Source organism: Arvicola amphibius, chromosome 2 (assembly GCF_903992535.2).
Source record: "Arvicola amphibius chromosome 2, mArvAmp1.2, whole genome shotgun sequence".
NCBI classification, from domain to species: Eukaryota; Metazoa; Chordata; class Mammalia; order Rodentia; family Cricetidae; genus Arvicola; species Arvicola amphibius.
Window position 1 is genome coordinate 97932261 of NC_052048.2, and position 25130 is coordinate 97957390.

Here is a 25130-nt window from a genome sequence, read left to right on the forward strand (position 1 = left end):
TGCAGGAAAAGGTCATAATAAAACCCAGTGCTGAGAGGCAGCAGATAATGAGCCATGCGTGGAGTTCACTTTAAGGGCCAGCTCTAGTCTATTCAGCCAGTCAGACAGATCAAAAAATGCCAGATGCATAGCGGGGACCCTGGGAGTGAGACCCAAAGTTTAGCAGCCAGCAGAGTGAAAACGCCATTCAAAAACATGGCTGTGTCAAGGCCGGGCATCCTCCTGCTGCAATAGGCTAGACAGCTTGCAGCCCTAGATAGCCATCTGAGGGGATGAGAAAGCTCCTCGTATGAGCCATGGACATGCAGAGTGTGCATTTGGAGGGGTCTCTACAACGCACAAAGCCACTCCAACAGAACCAGTCATAGGCCTTGATTAGTACAAGAGAGACCTAGCAAGGTGGCCTCTCCACCTGACCATTTCTCCTGAGTGTCAGCCATCCCACGACAACCTTGCTCTGCCAATAGCAGGCCTGGTTCCCAAAAGTCCAACGTCCTGGGTCAAGGGAGGTCCTGTGGCAGAGCCACATTCACTTTCTTTATTGAGCCCTCTGCCTGGTGGGCTCATTCGGTGTGAGGCCATGAAAATCACATGCCTCTGTGTCACATGTCTCTGCAGAAGCACTGCTCACACACAGGCTGTCCCTGGGAATTCTGGCTCATATTCGGAAGAAGTCCAGTAGGTGACATGAAAGTTAGAGACATTGCCTCAGAGAAGACTCCACACTGCTCAAAATCTCCAATCTGCACATGTCTCGAGCATTTTAATATTCTATAAAAGGCCTTAGAAACAAGGAAAGACTTTGGCTGGGCTGCGATAGGTACAGGTGACGTAGCCATTCAGAGTCAATGCAGGCCACACCGGTGTGAACAGGTAAGGCAGCACGGACGTGCAAGATGCTGAGTGGGGCTTGGGGGAAGCCGATGTGCACACAGTACCAGGACGTTGTACCATTCGCTGTCAAGTGCACAGGGCACTCACTCTGCTTAACTGACCCCATTGTCGGTCACGGTGGGAAGCAGAGCGTTCTTGTGCAATCCGCAGAAACAGAGACACAAAGGGTGGGATTTAACCGCAACCCAAGGATGAAGTTCAGATGCCCCAGGCACCAAAGGCTGTGGAATCTCCCATCCATCCCTAGCTTCATCTTCTCCTCACTGAAACAAGGTGCCTCTCAACCCACCTACTCCAACGACCCCTGCCCTGCTCCTGCCTCAGTTTCTCCTCCACAACCCCCCTATCCAGGTCCAGCCCTTCCTCAGTACTCAGCTCCTGGAATCAAGAGGGGACAGACAATTCCCCAGGCTCCTACGCGTAATTTTCTCAGAGTCCTGGGAACTGCTCAAGCGTCAGGCAGATGCATGTCTTATCCTCCCAAATGGCCATGTTCTGGTGTGACTGCATACATGTTGGGCTGTATCTGTGTAAGCATATGTGTGCTGACTGAGAGCACCATGTGATTCCATGGCCAAGAGGGTAAGAAAGAAAGGGATGATTAAGAAATTAATTAATAATAAACACTTCTACATTCACTGGCCTCCAACCTAGGAACACACACAGCCCAACTGGCACCCAAGAATACAACACAACAAAAATGTCTAGGGTTCCTGAGAAGAAATTCTAAGCCTGAGTATAGAAAAGATGCTGAGCAAGGCATAGGAGCTTCAAGGTCCAGGGCACTGAGAGACCAGCTAGGCAGGTTACAAACCATGTACATGGGGCTCTCATGGTGTCAGCAAGCATGCCCAGCAGGGAAGTAGCTACAGCCATGTGGAGCAGTCCCTGCTGACTCCTGGCCCGGTCGCATAGTGAGTTGGGTCCAACAGGCAGACTGGTCCCTTGCAACGGTAAAACCTTCCAGCTGAGGACATAGCTGTTCCGAGGGGGACATAGCTGTTCTGAAAGGCAGCTAGGGGATGAGCAAAGAAGCCAGGGTGAGAGCACAGGACCTAGCCTGAGCAGATGATGTCATCCTAAGACTTCAGGAAATTCCTTAAAGGGCAACAGACACTTTCAAGAAAGATTACAACACAGAGCCATTCCTTTTGGGAATCAACCTCAGAACTTAGAAGTCTAAAAAAAAACCCAACTCATCAGAAAATGAGATATTTGGAATAATGATTCAGACTCCTGCTGGGCACAGAGGCCAGAAATGAAGGGATGGCTACCATACCACCAAAAGTGGTCAGTACAAATCACCCCTCCTCTAACCAACTCGGCACCCCGGGATCACCCCTTGGATCTAGTGTGGCAACTAGAGAGCCACCTATGTAAGGATCACATGCCCACATGGATACTGCACTTGCAGGCCACTCTGTGAGTGAAGCATGCCCTCCTATGGGAAAGTGGCCCCTGACCACCTGTAAAGCAAGTAAACAAGAACACAGAGTCAGCAGGACTCGGGGTCAGGTCCTGACGCGAGTCTATCAGGCAGGCTATGACTTGTCTCTGAGCTTCATCTTCACCGTCTGCAAACATGACAGGAGCTAATATTTATTGCCCAGCCACCGCATGGTACGTTGTGTGTGCGAAGCCCTTCATGTTACCAACGCCCACCGCCCCGTTTGAATCTCAGGATTCAAAAGTACAATAATCCGTAAAGTCTTCAGCTTGCAAGTGAGGGGATCAAGGCACCATGGCCTGGGGAGTTGGGAGGTGCCGAGCCTTGCTTTCCTCATTCTGATGTGTCATCGTCTCCTCAAAACCTCCCCACGGGGACACCACAAGGGTTAAGGTGTCTCCTGGTTATCTAACCCGTCCCAGACTCTGAGCATGGTGTCCTCTCTCCTTCCTCTTGGACCAAGTGGGAGAGAGGAGAGTGCAAGAGGCAAGAGATAAGAAGTAACTCTGTCCTGGGTTCTGTTCTATTCTGGTCTCTGTTCTGTTCTCTGCTCTGGGTTGCCCAGTCACAGACAACAGAAATAAAAGCCGTAATTGCCTTCCAGGTTTGTAGTGACATGATTCTTCCTGGAAGCTCTCACCATGTGTTCCTTTGGACGTGGTGGGTGGTGTCTAAGCACACAGCATTATGACTCTGTGGGGAGGGGAAGCAGGGAGGGGCGGGGATGTCTAGACTTGTTTCCGGGATTCCTTCCTTTGCAGAGAGGGGGGTCTTCATCTCCCAACCATCACGAATGGGCTGGAAGCTGTAACATCTGACTTTCCCTAATGAACCACCATCTACAGAAGAGCTCTTGGATATCATTGTGGCAGGGCTAAGAGCAGCCGCAAACCTCACATCCACATCCGTTGTCACATTCCTGTGTGTGGATGTGAATACCTCTGACAGCAAAGGCGGGGGCAACAATTTCTGAGTTTCTCCTTGAAGTTCGAAACAAATCCCAGTCCCGTGGAGAAACACCCTACTTGGGTGGAAGACACAAGCAAAGCTGAGTCAGTTAGACACCAGATGAGACACAGGCCTGTTGGGGTACAATGTGGAGGGCTGAAGTTCCTGTCAGAACATCACTTAAGTTATCTTAAGTCCTGTACTCAGCTCAAAACTCACTCCTGCCTTGATTTCCACTTTGACAAAAATCAGGTATACGAAAAAAAAGTCAGTTATACGTGGGACCCCCAAGAAAGTTTTCTAAAACACAATAACTGCCTTACCTTTAGAAGATTTATTTCTTGTTTTTGTTTACGTGTAATGCATACATGTGGGTGTGTGTAGGGGGGGTGTCTTATGTGTTCAGGTACCCACACGGACCATTAGAGGATACTGACTCTCCTAACCCTGGAGTGGGTACTAGGAACTGAACTCAGATCCTCTGGAAGATCTGAATTAAGAAGCAAGCCCTCTTAATTACTGAGCCTTCTCTGAAGCCCCTAATTGCCTATTCATGACACCACTAATATTTCTTAAAAGTATACCACGGAAGGGAGAAAACAAAGGGACACATCATTTTCAAAAGGCAGGAGCTGAGGCTGTACCTCACGAGGTGAAGTGCCTGCTTTCTCTGTATGATGCATTGGGCTTGATCCCAACCTTACATTAAAACTAGGCACAGGGATGCGCACCTGTGTTCCAGCAATGGGGCAATGGGAGAGGAGGACCAGAAGTTCAAGGTCATCGGCTGAGGAGGCTTGTAGTATGTTTGAAGCCAGGAATACACGAGACTGTGTCTAGAAACATACATACGTATTAAAAATGCAAAAGAGAAGAAATGAATCAACCAAGCACTTTAAGAGAACTTGGATTGGGACTTGAATTTAACAAACCCACTTTAAAAAAAATCCAAGTACATAGTGAAATCTGAACTCACTACCGAGTACCTAACAATATTAAAGACTGCTTAAACATTTTAGATAGGATAATGACACTGGCTTTCCAGAAAATTGCCCTTGTCTTATAGAGACAGATACACGTGGAAATAATTTCAGATGAAGCACATGGCGGGTGGAATTTGATTCCAGATTAGCCTGGCAGGGAAAAAAAGAGAGGAGTCACACAGCATGGGGCTTGCTGCACCCCACACAAGGAACCACTGAAGACAATGACATGCTGGCCTTCTGGGCTCTTCCCCCTCTGTATCTTAAGGTCAAAGGTAGCTTCCCAGCTTCTGTCCTGCAGGACCCAAATTAAGGCCACCTTCATACATCTCTCCAAGTGTCCATACCATGGTTCCCTAAACCAGTACTACATCACCTGGGTTAAAGTGCTCCCTCTGAATGTCACCTATGAACGGTAGATTACGGTGTCTCTACTTCATGTGTTATTTCAACCTCCAGGCACATGAGCCTTCAATGAATAAGATTTACTGTTTGTGTGTCTCCTCTGCCACCGTTATTACTATTTTCCAACTAGAATATTTTTACTAATTTGTCAGAACCTGGCTGCCACTAAAACACCCTTCCATCACCAACGGTCCCTGGTAACACCCTGGTCACTTTCTGAGGGTGCAGTGCCCCCATAAGATTAGGTATAAGATTTGCTGGTGTGGCTATTTCCTATTGACGCTATGGAGCCCACAGAGCAAGCTGTGTCTGTTTGCCTGTGACTTCCCAGGTGTACATAAACACCAGCCTTCAGTTTGACCTTACACATTCCATCAATGTGTAGATACCTTGCCTGCCAGCTAAACCACAAACTCATTTTCTCCTAAGAAATGAGAATGCTAGGAAGAGAGACCTTCTTCTCTGACGGCTCAGGGATTGACCAACTTAGATTAATGACTGGCAACCGCAGCCAAAGCTGAAGAACACGCCTACAGCTGTAACCTTCCAATTTTCTCAGACAAAATCCCCCAACAGCTTCAAAGTTGCTAGAACAATATTCCTAAAGGCTCTGCTCCCCCAGGGGATAAGCCACAGGTCCAGTTTTATGGATCCCTAAATTAGGCTGAACCTGGTTATTGCAGGAGCTGTGGAGACCACCTTGTCCTAGGCAGCCACCCGGGTTAATAGCAGGAAAACCTAAACAGTGTTAAGTGTCCAAGCTGAGAGCATAAACTTTCGTTCAAAGGAGAAAGCCCAGGCTATTTCCAGGCAGCCCTTGTTCCTCATTCTGGATGGCTTTCTGCCATCAATTAACAACGTTCCTTCCTGGGCACTCTAGGAGGGGCCAGACTCATAAGAGTTGGAGCAGAAAGAGCTGGGAGATTCCTGTCTCCGGGGCTCAAGAGACAGAACCTCCCTGATTTACTGCCCCACCAATTCCCTTATAGTCACAAAGGGGTGGAATTCAGACAAGCCCCCTCTCTCGTCCCATCCCATCTCATCCCACCCCACCCACAGATCAAAAGCCAGCTGTGTGAGGCACCACAGTTAATACGGGTACTACGTGCACCCAGTGAGCAAACCCCATGAACCCAGGGAGAAAGCTCAGCACAGCTGTAGGGCTTCTGCTGGCTTCTTGGCTAATTTTCCAGGATTATTCTTAAAGAGCAGATCTCAATAAGTGTGCAGACCTGCCTTAGGAACCACTCCCCCCAAGACATGTTGCTCTCTCCTGGGAGCATTCATCTGCCTTCTCTGACAGTTTACACACAGTGTGACAGCCCCCCAACACACACAGTCTGGGAACAGCAATAATTCCTTTTCATCCTGATTCCCACTCTCTCCCACCCCAGTCCCTCAAGCCCTTCCTCTGCAGTGAGTTTTCCCACCCAGTTTTGGGACATAAGGGAACAAAACTGGATATTTAAAGGGCTGAAACCCATGAAGAATACAGACGAGTTTGGACCAGGAATCCTCTCTTGTACAGTGGCAAGACTCCACATAGAAACGGACCACTGCCAAGTCATCCGCTACACAGTTCTCCAAAGAGGTAACTGGCTAAATCCAAGATCAAACTGCCCAAAGCCATAACACATATCCAAATTCCTCTCTTCTGCATGGATGGAGGGGGTATGGGAGGCCACATGGCCGTTTGTGGTTAAACAACAAACCAACCCTATTCAGACTTCTGGCCTCTCCATCCTAGCTGACCTCTTCCTTGATGTTGCCACACAGGAAGGGAGTGTGGCACACAGTAAGACCATAATAATGTCCTCTGAGTGAGAGAAGGTCAGGCATGGCCGCAACGTCAGAAAGAGTCATCAGGATCTTAGCGGGCCAGCAATGACGTGAAAGACAGTGGGCAGGTTCCCACGGCCAGGAGGGACAGCAACCCTGACTGATACTTGACCACAGCAAAAGCACAGTGTGTGAGGGAGAACATGGAGACTGAAAAGCTTGAACTTGAGCCCCTGATGTCTTCTTTATTCTCAGGACTTAAAACAAGGTCATGAACAAGTAAGTCTAAGCTCCCCTACAGAATTGCGACAGACACCACCTCTCCAGGGGGAGCCGTAAATCAAAGCAGAAGACGTCTAGAAGGTCTGGCAATCACTCAGATATGACCACCCTGTAGCAGGGACAGACAGACAGATACACACACACACACACACACACACACACACACACACACACACAGCCTCACTCTCCTGTCCCCTGCCTGCTAGTTTCTGAAAGTATCTGGCCCAAGGTTTATATGGCCTTTCTCATTCAGACAGGCAAACGGAGGTTTGAATAGCAAACTACCAAAAAAAAAAAAAAAAAAAAAAAAAAGAAAGAAAAAAAGAAAAAAACAAAATTAAGTGGTGAGCTTTCTAGAGAGAAGCAACCAGTCCTTTTTATAAAAATTTATATGTGTAGGCATGTGAGTGTGTGTGTGTGTGTGTGTGTGTGTGTGTGAAAGCCAGCAGTCAACCTCAGCTGTCATTCCTAAGCTGTTTTTTTGAAATATCCTTGGGCTTGATAACTCAGCTCGACTGGCTGCCCAGGAAGTGGGGCTATGATAAACATGGCCATCAGACCTGAAATTTTACATAGCTGCTAAAGATCAAACTTGGTACATGATAACACTTTACCAAACCAACATCTCCCTAGTCCCAACGAGTCATATTTTTAAATAATTCCCATTTTTTCTTCCATTCCATAAAGAAATATACAACAAACAAGCAAACAAACAGGTGTAGGACATCAAACATCAAAGCAGTCTGTCTCCAGCAGCTAAGGCCTCCTCGTGCGGCCCCACCACCAAGCAGATAGCCACAAAGAAATGAAAGCAAGAACTCACCGAGCAGGGCATTGTGGCCATTGTCGTCGGGCAAGAACCTCTTGTCCACTGCACACACCAGGAGATGGTCGGGCAGGCTGGGAGACTTGGCCCCAACGAGGAGGAAGCCTGCGGGGACCTCGATGGGTTCTTGGGAAATGGAAACAAGACGAAGATCCTTCCCAGCCTGGCAGAAGCCTAGAAAGGGTAGACAGGGCTCACACACTGTCCTGAAACATCCCAAAACCAAAGGCCTGGGGGCGACAGGAGCACCAAACACAACCTTACCTCTGGGTTAGGGTTTGATGTTAATTACATCTGAGACGAGACAAAACCATCAGAGGGTAAGGGTTGTCTCATCTTTTACATACTATGCTTTATGAGGCTGCAGAATGGCTACCTTCAGGAAGAGAGCCAGAGCCGGGCCTCCTCAGCTTCCCCTGTGGGAACTTGCGGTCCATCTACACCCTTTGGACCTTTGTATTGTAAACTTCTAAATATATTTCCTATGTGGAAAATATGTTCCCAGAAGTATCAAGGAAAGGAACACTAGAGGGGAATGACCGGGGTCCGTGAGGCTTTCTGCAGAGTCTTGTTCTAGCTCGTGGTTCTCAACCTCCCCAACACGGCAAACCTTTAACTCCTCATGTTGTGGTGACCCCTCCCTGCAGCAGTTAAATTATTTTCACTGCTACTCCATAACTGTAATTTTGCTAATATAAATATCCGTGGTTTCCCGATGGTCTTAGGTGACCCCGATGAAAAGATCATTTACCCCCCCCCCGCCCGCAAAGGCACTGTGACCCCCCCAGGTTGAGAACTGCTGCTCTAGCTAAAGGTGGGCAAAGATCGCGGGCTTTCTGCACTGTCAACCATGAGAGAGAGGCAAGATCCACACTGCATCCCAGGAGCCAACCGTGGGACCCTGCCACCCTTCACCATTCTCACCATCCATCCCCCTCTGGGGACTGTCTCACAGCTGTACTGACTTCTTTGTCCCAGTAACAGCAGCTGGCACTCAGGGTCAAGGGCAGAGGTCAAGTTCAGGCCTCAGAGTGCAGATGGCATTGGCAACGACCCTGATCATTTTCCAGTCTCATGCTGTCACTGCTCTCAAGCCCTGCACGAATGTCCTGTTCAGCCACCTGCAGCTCCCCCAATATGCATCTCACCCCATAAGCCTTTGCAACACTGCTTCCTCTGCAGTTTCCAGGTTTCCCTAAACCTCGATAGCCTCTTATCTAAGACCTCCCAATCCTCTAAAAACCAGAGGAAGGACTCACCTCTCCAGGAAGCACCTCTGAAACCTCGCCTGCTTTTGGAGCTGCCCTCAGCTCCCATGCTGTCAAGCTCACCACCCACGAAGGGGACACAAAGCATCTGTCTCCCCAGATAGCCCCCACAAGTTCTCATCTCTAATCTCTGAACTTGCAGAACACAGGCTCAATAAATTAATAGCTGATTATTATCGTAGTGATGGACAGGTCGTAACAGGGTCTAAAACGTGAACCCACAGGCCTCCTCAGGTGAACAGCATAAGCTCTCGCCCCTGCGCTGAGATGTTGCTGTACCCAGCATGCCTTGCCTCTGCTCCTTGTCACCTAAAAGATAGTGACACCACAAACTGCCCCATTCCCAGACAATGCAGATACCTTCGCTTCACAGACAAGAATTGACAGGCATAAAAGGTCATTCCTAACCTATCTCAAATCAAGTATATAGCATAGTCAACTCAAATAAGGAAAATACATTCTGATTTCCAAACAACGGACCCAAAACAATGAATATTGGACCCCATGCCATTCTTACAGCTGAGGGTGCCTGTAGTGGTCGAGTGATTGACTTTCAGCCTCCTGTAGCCTGTGTGCAGACACAGGCCCAGCTCACATCTCAGGGGACAAGGAGGGTTACGACCAAGCTGCAGATCCTGAGCGGGGGTTCAGTGTCTTACCATCTGTGGTGCAACAGCCTTCAGGAGGAGGGGGCAGCTGGTAGGCATTCGAAGGACTACTGGGTTCTAAGCCCCCTTCTCCCTCATCCTCTTCTTCCTCGTTGTCCGCTTGTCCGCCGCCTGGACATGGGAGAGAAGAGGGTTGGTTTGTAAGGAAGCTGCGCTGGGGCCTGGGAAGTCTCCTCCAGGGCCTTTCCCTCCACCTGGAGCTATAAGCTCATCGAGGTCAGGGGCCTGGGGAACTCATCAAACAAAGGAGCCCTGCACCCCTCTAGTATGAACTCTCTGCTTGCTCATTGGTTTTTAGGGACACTCGGAAGTTGGGCGTTCTGATCCTTCTGTACTGAAAGGAAATGCCAAGGGTCTCTCAGGGATGGTGACTCCCCAAGACCACGGCGCACACAGACCCAGGCACAAGTTCACTTCTCTCCTAGCCCCGGCAGCTGCCTAGGTCTGCCCAGGTGTGCGGGGGGCCGGGGGGAGGTTGTTGTGAATACGGTAGCTAGACAAGGACCGAACACGACACAGCAGACATTCCAAAAGCATTTCTGTGAGACATTCAAACACGGAGTTCCTATTACAAATAAGAAACCTGGAGTTGGGTGGGGGTCACCGACCCACAACTGTTCAAGAGCCTGTAGCTGAGCTTGTGGGCCTGCAGGGGCCCCTGGTGTTCTGGCAAACCGAAGTAGCATGCACTGCCTCAATTTTGCATAAGGGAGCTGCTGAGCTATACATTAGTGTTCATCCAAAGGATGCATATATTTCTTGCTGGAAATACAAACACACAAACACACACATACACACACATATGTGCACATTTCAATTCTAGCAAGCCAATTTTCAGTACTTAGATTGCTGCTACCTGTGTGGCCACAGACAGTCAATTGACCTCTCTGTGCAAAATGAGTTGGTTACAAGGTAAGCCCTAGGTTGCTGCGAGGTGTGATGTTCTAGAAAATGTGGCACTTCCAAGTGGCACCCAGTTTTCTACCTATGATTTAAGTGTACAAGTTACTGGGACCGTAACCTGACTGGGACCAAGATCTTGAGGAGGAACTAACAACTCTCAACCCTTCTTGGTGCCCTGGACCTTGTGGGTGCAGAGGACCAATACCTAGTAGCAGGAAAATCATGGAAAGATAACACAAAATGAACACCCAGGGTGGGAGAGATGAGCCCAGCACCTCAGCCCCTTGGCGCCTTCCTGAGCTTAAGGTAGGTACAGTTTGGCCCCTCTGGCAGGTCTCAGAGCCACACCAGACTCCAGGCACCAGCACCAGAGCAAAGGCACAGTTGATCTAGCTCTGCAGGAGCTCAGAGAATGGCACAGACGCTAGCCTTGGACTGGACATTCCTGCAAGATCCCCAACAGCTAAAACAAACTTCTCCAGAGCCGGAGCCGCAGATCAGCCCTGAGTTCACGGGGACCAGGCTGTGCGTTATTCTGCGGAGCCCAACAGACAGACATTCCAACAAACTTTGAAAGAAACGAGAGAAGAGGGTCTTATGCCTCAGAGAGCCAAAGGGCTCAAACTGCAGGCAGGGTTAAAGGTCAAAGGCCTGTGGCAGGCTTTCCGGACTTTGATGGGCTCCTCAGCCAGCAGAAGCCTCCAGAGCAGACTAAACAGACATGTTTACGGAGGTCTCCTGGCAGGGTTAGAGTCTTAAAGTGGCCTTAGACAAAACCATCAGGGTTGAGGGGTTAGCACAGTAATAAAAACCACAAATTGAAGGACCCCATTGCGCCCCTGACAACAGGCACATGAGGCTATTCACTCTGGTGTTTACAAGCAAGTCTCTTCTCTTGCCATGAGACCCACCTCATGGGCATTCTGAGCAGGTAGGACTATAGGAATTCACCAGCATTCTGTTGAAATAGTAAATGTATGATGCCTACAGCTGATGCAGCCATCTGTTTTATTGGTCTTTCTCTTAAAAAGTCAATACTGTGCAAAAGGATTTTCCCCTAAAGTGGGTAGTGGGTAAGAGCCGCAATTCAAAGAACAAAGCTATAATAAGGTCCCTGCTAAATTACCCCCACAAATACATAAAAAGTTACCAGATCCCTGGGAGTTTGGTGTCCCAGCACCCCGGTCATAAGCATCATCAACAATGGTATTATCTGAGGAAGGCCAACCATCAGATAAGAGACCCCGACAGACAGACAAAACAAGATGGGGCCCCCAAATGCCTGACTGCTCCAAGGTTTATGAAGCAGAAGATATAGCCCAAGCTTAGTGCTTGGTTTATGGTGACATTTAACAAACCCAAAGGTCTCCTTCTCCCACCGACCCCGCAGGCTGACTTCTGCACTGGACAAACAAAATCCCAGGAGAAGGTTCTGGGTTGTTTGCTGAGAAGAAAGGAGAAGTGCAGAGGGGCTGGGCCAAGTTGGCACAGGAACTCAAAGGCTGAGCAGTCCTACCGTCAGCTGGCAAGGAGTGTGGAACACTCAGAACCTGGAGGATTCAAATTCATGAGCCACGCTCTCTCTGGGGACTGAGATAAAGCTCAGAGGTAGAGCATACACTAGCACACAGAATTCCTGGGTCCGGGCCAGGGCGGGGGTCAGGTGGGGATCACTGGGAAATACCAAGTGCCCATCCATTCAAGAGGAGACCCCGAGAAAATGTGACCTCCCAACTAGAAGGTGGGCAGCCTAGGGAGATCCTCAACAGTGGGAGAAGGCAACTGGGGAGCCCCCAAGGACTTTCTGCTGTTCTCGTTCCCGTGTGAGCAGCTGTGCTCTCATTTCCCCCTCCCCCACACCCCCTCCCCACTCCTATCCCCACATCAGCTGTCCTAGTCCAGAGCTGACAGCCAGTGCTGAAAGTCCATCTCCAAATCTCCACAGGCCTCAGCATTAGCAAATGAGCAGACATTAGATTTTAGGACATTACTCGAGTATTCTAAATTATCATCATGACTGCTGGTGTTAAATTACCATTGGCAAGGCTTGTCGACCCAGGAATCAGTTAAGGATGACCCTGAAATGCCTAGTTCACAGAGGTTTATTGGCTGGTCAAAACTGGGACCCGTTAAAGAGTCTCTAATAACTTCTTGTCTCCTGGAGAAGTCACAGTGGCACAATGCCAGAAAATACTGGCACTCTCTTCTTGACTATCAGAGAACTTCATGTTTTCCTGATTGATAGTGCTGGGCAAATCTAGTTTCTCTTAGACCTAGATCCAGGTTGGCTAGGCCTTTATCTATGCCATTTGCAAGGTTAATTTACTAAGGAAATCAGAATGACTCACACTGTCCACTCGCAAAATGAGGGGTTGCAAGCATCCGTACACTAGCAGTGTTACTTCAAGACAGGCACCACACACACCCCAAGGAGACAAATGCAATGCAAACCTGGTGGACATGTTTCTTCTTTCTTGTTCAATCGTTTGTTTTGTTTTGTGTTTTACTTTAAAACCGAGACCTTTCCTACTTCAGAAACTACTGATGTTTGTGTGTCATTTTAAGCAAAAAGCATGAACTTACAAACAAAAGAAAAATTCTAAAGCAGTTCCATCCTGCAGACTGTGGCAGGCTTAGTTGACATGAAAACATACACTTGCACACTTTTTACTCGTTTAGCTTTATTTTCTATGCATTGATGTTTTCCTTGCACGTATGTCTGTGTGAGGGTATTGGATCCTGAAGTTACACCTGTGAGCTGCCGTGTGGGTGCTGGGACTCGAACCCGGGGCATCTGGAAGAGCAGTCAGTGCTCTTAGCCATCTACACTCAAACACTTTATCTTCCAGATAAAGGAAATTCCCAGGTCATCCCCATACCTGTATTTTAACTTTTGGTACATGCAAAATTTATAAAGCTTACTCTTTATTTTTTTTTAAGTTTCTAGAGGGTTCTTGCACCTGTTGCCACGCAGAGACACAACCTCTCAACTATTTTGCAAAGATAAGACTGTGACTCACAGGTGGAAAAGAAGAGAAAATACACAGCTGAGAGCCAAACATATTCAAAACCCCTCCTCACCAGAGCTCAAACGTCATTGAATCAGAGCATAAATAACAATTTCAGGAGGGTCTAACACACCGCATTCTCCCTGCCTCCTATGAGTCCGAGATTAATATTTTTTGTTGTGTTTTCTGGCCTGAACTTACTTTTAAACAAATAAAAATCTGTGTGCAACTTGCATTCTTTTTTTGCTAGACTCTAGATTTCCTGAATGGAGAAAAAAGAGAGACAAACAGAAAGAAAGAACGCCAGACTTACGCTGCTCATAATAAAACACACGCACCAACATGAAGAACTGCATGGTTCTTACCTTCTAAGGAGGACAGCTGCTGCTCAGCCTCCAAATACAGCTGGGAGAAGATGGGCCGGGGCACCAGGGTATTGGAGCGCAGGGAAGCCTCAATGGAGTTGTGGAGGACCTCTTCAAACCGCGTGCTCTTTAGCTGTCCAGCATAGGAATTGCCCATCTCCAAAGCACAAAGAAGAGGACCGAGGCTTCTGGTTAAAATGGCATCTCAGTTCTTCCGAGAAGGGCTGCCTCCACACAAAGCCCGACGTGGAGGTAAACAGAGCAGCAAGGAGGAAAGGGTTGCAGCCTCTGCTCAGCCCCAGACAGGAGAGGGCGGCTCTCTGCAGCTACTGCCAGGCAATTACAGGAAGTTATATAAGTAACAACCCCCATTGATTCTGCACTCACAGAGCCCACCGCCTGCCTCGACGAATATTCCACCAGGAAGAGCTTCTCGGGCTTTCCTGATTTTCCCAGAGATAGGATCCTGCTTCCTCAGGTCCCCGGGCAAATGACATAACTTTTTCCACAAATGGCCATCCACATAGGACAGCATCAGAGCACAATCCCAGGCTTTAGGATTAGAGGAGGCAAACACACCCAAAGGCAGGGTTAGCAGATTCCATCGTGTCTGCTCCTGGTAAAAGGCTGGATATTAAAATTCTCCCTTTAGAGTCCAAAGGGTTCCTAAGGATTCTCAACCTGTGCACTGCAACCCCTTTGGGGTCCAATGACCCTTCCCCCAGGGCTGTCTAAGACCATCAGAAAACACAGATATATTTACACTGTGATTCATAATAGTAGCAAAATTACAGGTATGACGTAGCAACGAAATAATTGTACAGTTGGAGGTCCCCACAACATGAGGAACTGTTTAGGGCATTAGCAGCACTAGCAAGGCTGAGAACCACTGCTTTAGACTATACTTTAGCTTATTAAAAGTCTCGATCATATAAGTAACACACAACAACCCCAGCATCCCACGCCACAACCATCATCCTCATTTTATCGATAATAACTTCATAACTAATTTGCACAGCGAAGTAGACAACTCATAGGTTTTTAGTAGTCACCATTTTTTTGCAACTGTGGAATGATTGGCCTGGCATATCCATCATCCCCAGAGAGAAGTCTTCGAGCTGTCACTCCAAACCCTGCAACAATGAGTTTCTTCTCTGTCGCCGGAGATTTCCTCGTTCTGTCTGCTGTATGGATGGAAGCACCAGACAGACAGAAAGCCGTCTGCCCACAGCTTCTTCCACTTGGCACAGTAACTCCAGGATCCAAACGCACCATGTCATGAACCAGCAGGGCTGCCACTGCGATTCGTCTGGGTTTTGTTTACTGTCTTAAGGACCAAACTTACAGCCTCTCAACAACAGCTAAGAACTCTACAGCTGACTCCTGGACCAGCCCTGCCACTGTGATATTTTGATCTGTTTTTACAACCTAATTTCCCTTCAGAACTTTGGGTAGGAAGGACGGGGACTGTATCCACAGAGTTACAATCATAATTACTTCACTTGACACAAACATGTCCCTCAGCCCTCTTTCACAGGCTTTAAAATCGCTTCGATGCCCACATGGCGTCTCGCTGACTGGAAACCAGGTGCTTGCCCAGAGAGTTCTCTGCTTTGTGCTCAGAGTTAAATTTCTACCATTGGTCCTTTCCAAGAGCAAGCATTCAATGCCCAACACCCTCCTGACAGTTTCTATTCCTTGGCTCTTGCATTAATGTTAGCTTTGGGTTTATAGTTCCTTCTTCCCAATTCCTTCCATTTTATATGTCACATTCCTCTCAATTCCTCTAAAATAATTACTTGCGCATGTGACTTCAACAATAGTGACATGTAAGACCACACTGCCCTTTGGCCATGTCTTTGCTTTGGCATGTAAATTAACCATAAATTCAGTCAGCCAATCTCTTCTCCCTCCCTCCCTCCCTTTCAATACACACAGAGACACACAAACACACAGGCACACACACACACACACACACAGAGAGAGAGAGAGAGAGAGAGAGAGAGAGAGAGAGAGAGAGAGAGAGAGAGAGAGAGAGAGAGAGAGAGAGATACGAGTAGCCCAGGCTCCCTTCAAGCTTGCTATGCAACCAAGGATGACCTTGAACTCTCGATCCCCCCTGCCTCCCCTTCCTGATGGCTGGGATGACAGGCAGGCACCACTAAATCCAGCTTTTCATTTTTCTTCGTGGACAGCTTATGTCCTCTGTTTTGGTTCCCTCTGTATTTGCTCCAATGCTTATCAGAGTGTTTGATTTCTAAATAATCAAAATGGTTGCGGGATGTGTCTTACACTGCTAACTAAATTCTAATTAAGGCTAGTCTTTAGACGCTCTACTTTTTAACCATCTTAAAGGTCTCTTTCTGACCGTCGCCTGAGGAGTTTACATGAATACTGCACACAGAAGAGACTGCACATGTGTGAGGCATGTAAGGAAAAGGTCAAGTCATTCCTTTCTTGTATGTATGTCCTGGAGTGTTTCTTGTCTCATATACTGTGAAACTTTAAAATGATTTAGAATAACACCAGATGCCAAGAGCAAGAGCAGCAGCCATGGACAGCAGTCCCTGGCTTGCGTCTATAAACACACAAACACACAATAGTTGGAACCTCAGCACCACCGCTCAGCAAAATCTGGCCCTTCATTTTTGGTCTTAAGACATAAGCAGTAAAGTCTCTTGTTCCTTGCTCCATGGTGGCAGATAAGCCTCAAAGACGTCACTGTGGGATTGAAGAAGTTCCAGTTCCCACCTGAAAGGGAAATGAATGGTGTGGTGTGTGGTTTTCCCTGTCTCTATTGCAGGGGGCAACAACCCTCCTCTTCCAGCTCAGTCAAAGGAACCTATTAACCACTTCCTGCCTGCCGCAATAATTACCGCCCTCAGGCCGCTCCCCTCCCCAGCTCGCTGCAGCCAGGGAAATGACCTCACCCCAACAAAGGGAAAGTGCTCCGGAGTGGAGAGGTTAGAAGCTGACACCCCGAAAGACGATTGTCCACCAGCTGCTTTGGTTTGTTGTCGTTATATTTTACCTGTCTCAGATATTCAGGAGAAGGTTGGTTCATCCTTGGGGGGGGGGGGGGGGGGGCGGGGGTTGATGTAGTTCTCAATTCAAGGCGGCTCACCTAAGCTGCTGCTACCATCAATAACATCCCCAACGCCTCCTCTTATGCAGCATTCTTGTCTGAACAGGGTCAGGCACACAGGAGGAGCTTCCTAGTAGCACACCAACTCAAAGCCTTGCAAACCATACCTGCCCACAACCACATCCATTTGCCTGGGGGCGCCAGACCAGCACCCAGAGCCCAGGCCGATTGATACCTAGGGTGAGGAGATCAGCCAAAGAAAAGAGGAGACAGACCCTCCTCAGGGGCCAGGCTCCAGGCTCCAGGTTTTTTCCCTACTCCCAAGGAATGGTGACCTGGGGATGGGCATTCCATTGCTTATTTTACTGGCTATGAATTAACACTGGAGGTGCAAAGCCTGCTGGAGCCCTTGTCGAAAGAATAAGAATGGGAGGGAAAAGGGCACACATGGCAAAAGGGCACTAGCTAAGGAAAGTTCTTACATTCAAGAAATGGCAGCCTTGGGAGGGGGAGATAGGGTGAATATAATCAATAGATATGTCATACATGCTTGAATGTATATATTAAACGGGTATATTAAAAATTTTTTCTAAAGTTAATTTTTGCTTTGTTCTAAGTCTTTAACACAGAATGAAAGCTCTTCTGAATGAAAGACATAACATGATAACAAACTTCAAGATAGGCATGCATAAACCGAAGTGTCACGTTGTCCTTACACGGCGACGCTTATTGCTAGAACAACACAAACCTCTGCGTGTTTAGCAGAGACACAGGACACCGGAGAGCAAGTCAAACAGCAACATTCATGGCATGCCATTCTGACCAGAATAATGGTTCTCATCAAGCACAGCAAACTAATTCATGCACAAAACATCTGGATTCATGGCTCAGAAATAATGGATCCATCTGATCAATGGTGTGGAAGTAAAACCAACCAGCTGCTTTTACTACACGACAAGCATAAAATCTAAAAATTTCCTCAGGGGGCCAGCGAGATAGCTCAGTGGGTAACGAGGATACACACCAAGCCTAAGGACTTAAGTTCGAGTCCCAGGACCCACATGGTGGAAAGAGAAAACCAGCTCCCTCGAGTTGTCCTCTAATGTCTGTGTACACATGACGTGTGCACATACACACACATAAGTACATGTTTTTAGGTTTAATGTTCTCAAGCAGGACTGCAAATTCCACTGCTTTTCAAAGGTCTAATGGGGTCGAAGACTAAAGTCGGTCGCTTAAGTCACATTCCACGGTGATGTAGTCAGTGGTCCACTGCCCCCACTCAGCAAATAACCCCACACCCATGTTTATGCAGACAACCATGATTGCATACAGTGGGCCACAGACTCCACACACACACACACACACACACACACACACACACACACACACACACACGCACGACACTAAAGAACTTGGGAAAAAGAAAGACTTTAGGGGGAGGAGGAGTTTAGAAAAGATAATGGAATTTGATCAAAGAGGATCATATTCATGTGTGTGTGTGTGTGTTCATACACATATGTGTGTAATTATAAAAGAATATGTATATTTTTAAAATTTTGGATCAGGTGCCAGTGACTTAAGCTTTTAACCCTAGCACTTCAGGAGGCAGAGGCAGGTGGATCTCTGTGAGTTCAAGGTCAACCTGGCCTACACAGTGAACTCCAGGACAGCCAGGGCTACAAAGTGGACCTTTGCTAAATAAATAAATAAATAAATAAATAAATAAATGTTTTCTGCAAATTCATAGCTTTCATTCTTATGCTGTGGACACAATTGCTCAATTTTATGCTTTATTTCTGCTTTTTAAAGTACATAAAATACCACAGAAAGTTTAAACTCTAGTGAATGTTCACCGGGATGAAAGAGGTCCTGCATCCCATTGCTGAGACATGGTTTCTGTTGACATTTGTCCTGCTAGATTTTCCTGTGCAAAAGATTTTAAAGACATTTATAAATAGTGCTAAGTTCATCGCCAGCCTGGTTTATAGAACGAGTTCCAGGACAGCAGGGCTACACAGAGAAATTCTGTCTCAAAAAGCCAACATTTGTGTATCTTCTAAGTGAAATGCCAGTTAGTCCCTAGATCCTATCACACACACACACACACACACACACACACACACACACACATACATATACATATACATATACATATACATATATATATATATATATATATATATATATTCTTCATTTTAAAGGGCTGGAGTGGCAAGATGATCCCCCGGTGAAAGTGTTTACCAGCCAAGCCTGAAGACTTAAGTTCACTCCCCAAACTCCAAGGTGGAAGGGAGAACTCATTCCTAAAAGCTGTCCTCTGACGTCCACACCCGTGTCATTGCACACACGTATGCACGCACATATACATCATACAAACACACACCAATGATAATAATAAATAGAAATAAATATTTAGAAAAAAGAAAAAAGACAGGGATGACTCAGTGGTTAAGAGCACTGGCTGCTCTTCTAGGGGACCCAGGTTTGATCTCTAGCGCCCACATGGCAGCTCACGACCGTCTATAATTCCAGTTCTAGGAGATCTAATACCCTCTTCTGGCCTCAGGCAAAACACCCACCCACATAAAATAAATTAAAAAGAAAGAAAGAAAGAAAACTTTATCTTACAACCCTAGGCAAGCATTGAAGTTTTCCTAGCTACAAGCAGATAGCGATAGAGAAATGTACACCACTCCCTATCTGCAGGCGCTGTTGACATCACAGTAATGAGGACACCCTGCTAGATAAAACTGGAGAAGCAGCATGGAGGATGTTACTAAATGTCAGGGCCCTTTTTGTTTTCTCTACTGAACCACAATCTAGCTGTGTGGACACTTTCCACATACCGTGGGAGTAGTCTGCCTTATAGACAGATCATGGCCATGACATCTCCCCTGCCAGCTGAGGAAGGGTTGCGGTGGCCTGAGGAAAGCATGTGGGCCTCGTCAGAGTCCTCCACTTGACCGTGAGAACCACCTCAAGATCAAACACTAGCATTAAAAACTGCTCAATGGGGCAGGCCAGATGGCTCAGTGGGAAAAGGCACTGTCTGTAAACCTGATGACTTGAGTCACATGGTGGAAGGAGAGAACCAACTCCCACAAGTTGTCCTCTGCTCATGTGAGTACCATGGTACATACATGCACACAGGCACACACATGTGCACGCACACAGAGTAAATAAATGCAATTTACAATCTCTGCTCAGTGCCTCATGGAGGCATCAAAAGGCCCTCCCAGCCGGAAACTCTGTCAGGCAGAGTAGCAGCCACGTCAGAACACCATCCTCATCAGCTGGGACAAAGCAAAGAACTTGCCTCACAAGCTCAGCTCGAAGGTGAGGGCTTGGACGAGCAGATCAGTCACTAACCAGTATAAAAGCAGTCGTGTCTGGAGATGCTTGGCGAGTACCCACAGCATGGCCGTTCATTCCTAGCTAAATCAGAGCTGAATTTCAGATCACACATGGTATATGACAACCAGTACAGCAGTCTAGATGTGAGAGAGAGAGAGAGAGAGAGAGAGAGAGAGAGAGAGAGAGAGAGAGAGAGAGAGAGAGAGAGAGAGAGAGAGGGGCAGGGCCATCACAAAGGCTGTTGAGAAATCCTTTATCCTCCAAGCTCAAGACAAAAATAACAGCCAAAGGACAAAGAACAAAACGTCAGAAAGAGTAAATCCCCCCACAGTCAGCATTCTCAATGGAACACTGTACTGAGCACAAGAGCAGAAGGCTGCAAAACATGAATATGCAGAAACCAAGAGAGAACTCTTCTAGACTGCTTAAGTATGAAAATCTAAGCTCTAGAAGAAGAGCCTGAAAACAAAGTTGAAGCTAAGAAATCAAGAGGACAGAGACAGGCAATGGTAGCACACGCCTTTAATCCCAGCAAGGAGGCAGAAGTAGTGAATTCGACGCCATCCTGGTCTACAGAGAGATTTCCAAACAGCCAGAGCTATACAGAGAAACCCTGTCCAAGAAAACAAAAACAAAAAAAAAGGAAGGAAGGAGGAAAGGAAGGAAGGAAGGAAGGAAGGAAGGAAGGAAGGAAGGAAGGAAGGAAGGAAAGAAGAGAGGAAGAAATCAAAGAATAGAAAAGATAAGAAGACTTAAATTATTTAATTATTACATACTGAAACAAAGTTCACCATGTCATTGTCCTGTCATATTGTTTCCAAGATGAGAGGAAAAAGAACTACAGCTGGCCACAGTTACTATAAAACATTTCATAAAGTCACTAAGAATATTCATACACTTAACCAACCTCTATGCCCCCCCCCCAGACACACACTTCAAAAGAGATGACCAAGACCTTGGCAGGAAAGGTGCTGGCAGATGACAATAACAAAGGAAAATACTTTCATGTTTTCTTTTAGTGTCTTTATCCTGCTGACATGCTAGATGATGGTCTTTGAGGTTGGGAGGAAAAAGAAAGACACTAATCTGTGAGCTCCCTAGGAGTTTCAGGAGGAGGAGCAGAGGGAAGAGAGGGGGATGACCCTCAAGGAATCACCTAGAAGATTCTAGATTGAGGAGACCTTAGGAGTACCCAGCATGATAAAAGAAAAGATACAAACCAAGTTGTATGACCACGAAATATTAGAGACTGCCAACGAAGAAAAGAGAGGAGAGTCACAGTCTAGATTTGAAGAGGCCATAATGGCTCTGATATCCCAGCAGCAACAATGGACACTTGAAATAACAGAATGCCCTGGAATTCCAAGGGAACTTTCCTACCTAGACTCTTATACCCAATCAAACTCAAGATCCAAAGAAAAGAAGCAAGAATACATTATTAGAAGTTCAAGGCTTCTAGAAGCTACTAGAAATTGGAGGTCACAAGCAAATGTGCAGACACGGAAGCTTCAAAAAGGGAACCCAACCCATGAGACAGTAAAGGGGCTCATAGGCGCCAACAACAGGAATGGAGTCGTGTGGCAGCAGGGGACAACAGGCCTCTGGGAAGGATGTCCCAAGGTGACAGGCTGGACTGTGTGGTGTATTACATCACAATGGAAGTTTTTCCAGCTCTACAAAAATATGAGGCTAGATTCATAAGAACTGAAAGTCTAGAAAAGAAACAGCACTTGCAGGGAAAGGAGACGAACAGGTGGAGTGCTGGTTCTCACAGAGCACAGGTCTGTGAGGAGTATGGACTCACCAGTTTACAAGGTGGAGGAAAAGGAGGAGTGAGCACCTGTTTTGTACATGTGTGAGTCTGGGTACATGCAGGTCTGTCTGGATATGTGTATATCTGTGTATATCTGGATATGTGTATATTGTATATCGGATGCGTGAATTCAAGTATATGTATACATGTTGATGCGTATATATTTGATAGAGTGTTGGATATGTGTGTGTGCGTGTGTGTGTGTTCAGGGTGTGTATATAGAAAGATGAATAAGTGAGGATATATCAGAAAGCTAAATTCTCATATTCTGCAGTAAAAATGAAGAGATGCTCTGAACAAATGAAACGCTGTGGCCCAAGGCATCCTATGGAAATAAAGAGGTAAATTCCTCCCCCCAAGAAAGGAATGGTTCCTTGGGGCAGCAAGAGGGCTCAGCAGGTCAAAGTGTTTGCCACTAAGCCTGATGATCTGAATCTGCTCCCTGGAGCCCAATATGGTGGAAGGAGCAAAACCAGCTCTCACAAGCCGGTCTCTGCCTGCACATGCACGCCAGCACACATCTCCTCTGGGAAATGAACCCTCACTAGTTTAAATGGAGACCAGAAGCGTTTCAGCGCCCTCGTGTTCCTGGCTAAATCTATGCACAACCATTTCCTTCTAGGACGTTTTCTTGTAGTGACGCAACACTGCCCGGTTTTATAGAAGCCTATGACATTCCATCCAACTCCTAGTGCGCTAATCCGCAGCCCGTAGGCCATGTGCAACCAGTGAGAGCTATGGGTGTGACCCAGAACAAACTGTAGACTTCCTTAAACCACTGTGAGACGTTTGTTGTCTTTTCTAGAACTCAGTGTGGTTCTGCAGCACAAACTCTGTAGATGACAATATCATGTCACTATGTCAAAAGGTGGGGTACACCTGCTAGGACCGTGGTCTAAAGAACCTAAGCAAGCATGCACAGCAAAGCTAGGTAGTCCCTGGGTGGCAACCTCTTCATTGAGGGACGAGAAAATACTGCAACTTTTTGGAGAATAAGGCCCTACTCTGCTGCTGGAACCTCCAGAGAGAGCACACATGGTCCCCATCGTAGAACCTATCCATCACAGCGACAAAAAATGCACAAACACATAAAACTTCAGTTTAGCCATTTTATTTATTCACATCCATCACTTTCTAGCTTATTTATTAAAAACAAAAATTTGGATATGCAATGCTTGCCTTGAGTACATCTGTAGAGGCGAGCACTCGGTGTTGAGTGTCTTCCTCTCTTACGCTCCATCTTTGTTTTGAATAAGGGTCTCTCCCCGAACCTGAAGCCCAACAATTCAGCAAGAGCAGCAGACCATTGGGCTACAGAGATTCTCTTGTCTCTGCCTCCCCAGTGCCAGGATGACAGAGGGTGGCATAGCACCCAGCTTTTTAAGTGGGTCCCGGGCATCCAAACTCAGGTCTTCACGCTTACATAGCAAGCGCTTTACCAACTGAGCCAGCTCACCATTTTACAGCATAAAATTTCTAATTTTAGAGCATAAAATGTATGTTTTATAGTATAACTATAAAATGACACTTTAGTCCGTGTGTTAACTGTATGCGTCAGTAAATATGCTGTAGAGACACACATGAACAGATACTTGTATTTGTTCTCTTTACGTCTCAGGGTACTGGGCTACTGAAGACCCTAGATACCGGCTACTCAGAGGAGGCAGGAGCGAAGGGGCAGACAGTGAGGTCTAAAGGACGGAGTGTGCGATTGTCTGACAGTGTTCAGAAGCAGCCTGCGACATATGAGCATGGTTGGGGTTATGATTTTGGGTCCCCAGGATCGATCCCCCCCCCCCGTTACAATCTAAAATGTCTTCCAGCTGGCGTTTCTCCCTCGGGTATTTACCAAAGACCTTCCTGCTCTTGGCTCCAGTTGCAGCCGAGAGGAATTTTCCTGTGAGAAACGGGGAACAAGCTGTGCACCTGTCATTTCTCCCGCCAGAGCACAGCCTGCTCAGCCACTGTTCCTTCCTTCAGCTAAGGCCTCAGCCAGAAGTTGACGCTGCTCCCCCACCCCAGTGAGCTGCCTGCATCTCCACACGGACCTGGGTTTATTCTCCCAAAAGCCACAGAGACCTATCCACGTCTACCAGCTCCCCGACAAACAGCTGCAGAAAGCAGCAAAAATGTTTTCTGTCCCCATCCCCTGGCTTCTGTCCCCCTCTCCCTCTTCCTATGGAGAAGGGCCCTTTCTCCACCACCCAGACCACCTCAGGCTCCTAGAGATAGTACAACTGGCCTCAAGAGTCTCAAAGCCCGGGCTAGAGAGATGGGTCAGCGGTTAAGAACACTGGCTGCTTTTCCAGAGGTCTTGAGTTCAATTCCCAGATACCAGGTGGATCACAACCATCTGTAATGAGAGCTGATGCCCTCTTCCAGCCTGCAGGGGTACATGCAGAGCACTCAGACATAAAATATTAATTTAAAAGATAGATAGATAGAGAGAGAGAGAGAGAGAGAGAGAGAGAGAGAGAGAGAGAGAGAGAGAGAGAGAGAGAGAATCTCATAGCCCAAGTTCAGAAAGCTGCTGTGTCTCAAGCCACAAATGCTTCTGGTCTGACCTCTGCCTGCTCTGTGAGAAGCGAAGACCATTCTCTCCTCCCCCTCTTTCCCCTCCCCCAAGATCACAATTTGACCCAAGAGTCCAATGCTTCCATGATCTAAGCCTACTGCATGGCAGAAGTATCTCATTCCCACCTTGAACTAAGAAAACATGGACAGGTCACAGTCCTGCCCTGAAACATCCCTCCATTGTGTAGGCAGTACAGGTAGTCAACTGACGGTGTGTGCTGCCTCGGGAAGGGGTGGGCAGAAGCCACCTTCAACAGAAAGGGAAAGGGGAGCAGAAAGTTCTATCTCAGCTTAGCCTGGCAAGGCCTCCTGGTACAGCTCCAGCCTTCACAATGAGCCCTGTGGAGGCACAGAGGAATCCAGGGAAGCCTAGTGAGGTGGCATAGAGAAATGGAGAGGAGCGCGGAGAATATGAAGACTTCAGCCTGGGTAAGACGGTGGAGTGGTCAGGCTGGCTTCCATCTCTGAAAACAGTGAGAAACCAGCGGTGGTCTCAGCATGCAGAAAATCTCAGAAGCAGAACAA

The 25130-nt window shown here is 47.3% G+C and overlaps 1 protein-coding gene across 3 annotated transcripts in view; it reads right to left on the reverse strand.

Annotated features, from left to right (window-relative positions):
* Greb1 (growth regulating estrogen receptor binding 1) overlaps window positions 1-13933 on the reverse strand; it is a 67732-nt gene extending 53799 nt beyond the window's left edge. For all 3 annotated transcript variants that reach the window (XM_038320047.1, XM_038320046.1, XM_038320045.1), the window contains exons 1-3: window positions 13777-13933; window positions 9492-9611; window positions 7562-7738 (exon numbers count right to left, since the gene is read on the reverse strand). In XM_038320047.1, the coding sequence (XP_038175975.1) occupies window positions 7562-7738; window positions 9492-9611; window positions 13777-13933 (454 nt within the window). The remainder of the gene's footprint in view (window positions 1-7561; window positions 7739-9491; window positions 9612-13776) is intronic.
* Between the last annotated feature and the right edge of the window lie 11197 nt (window positions 13934-25130).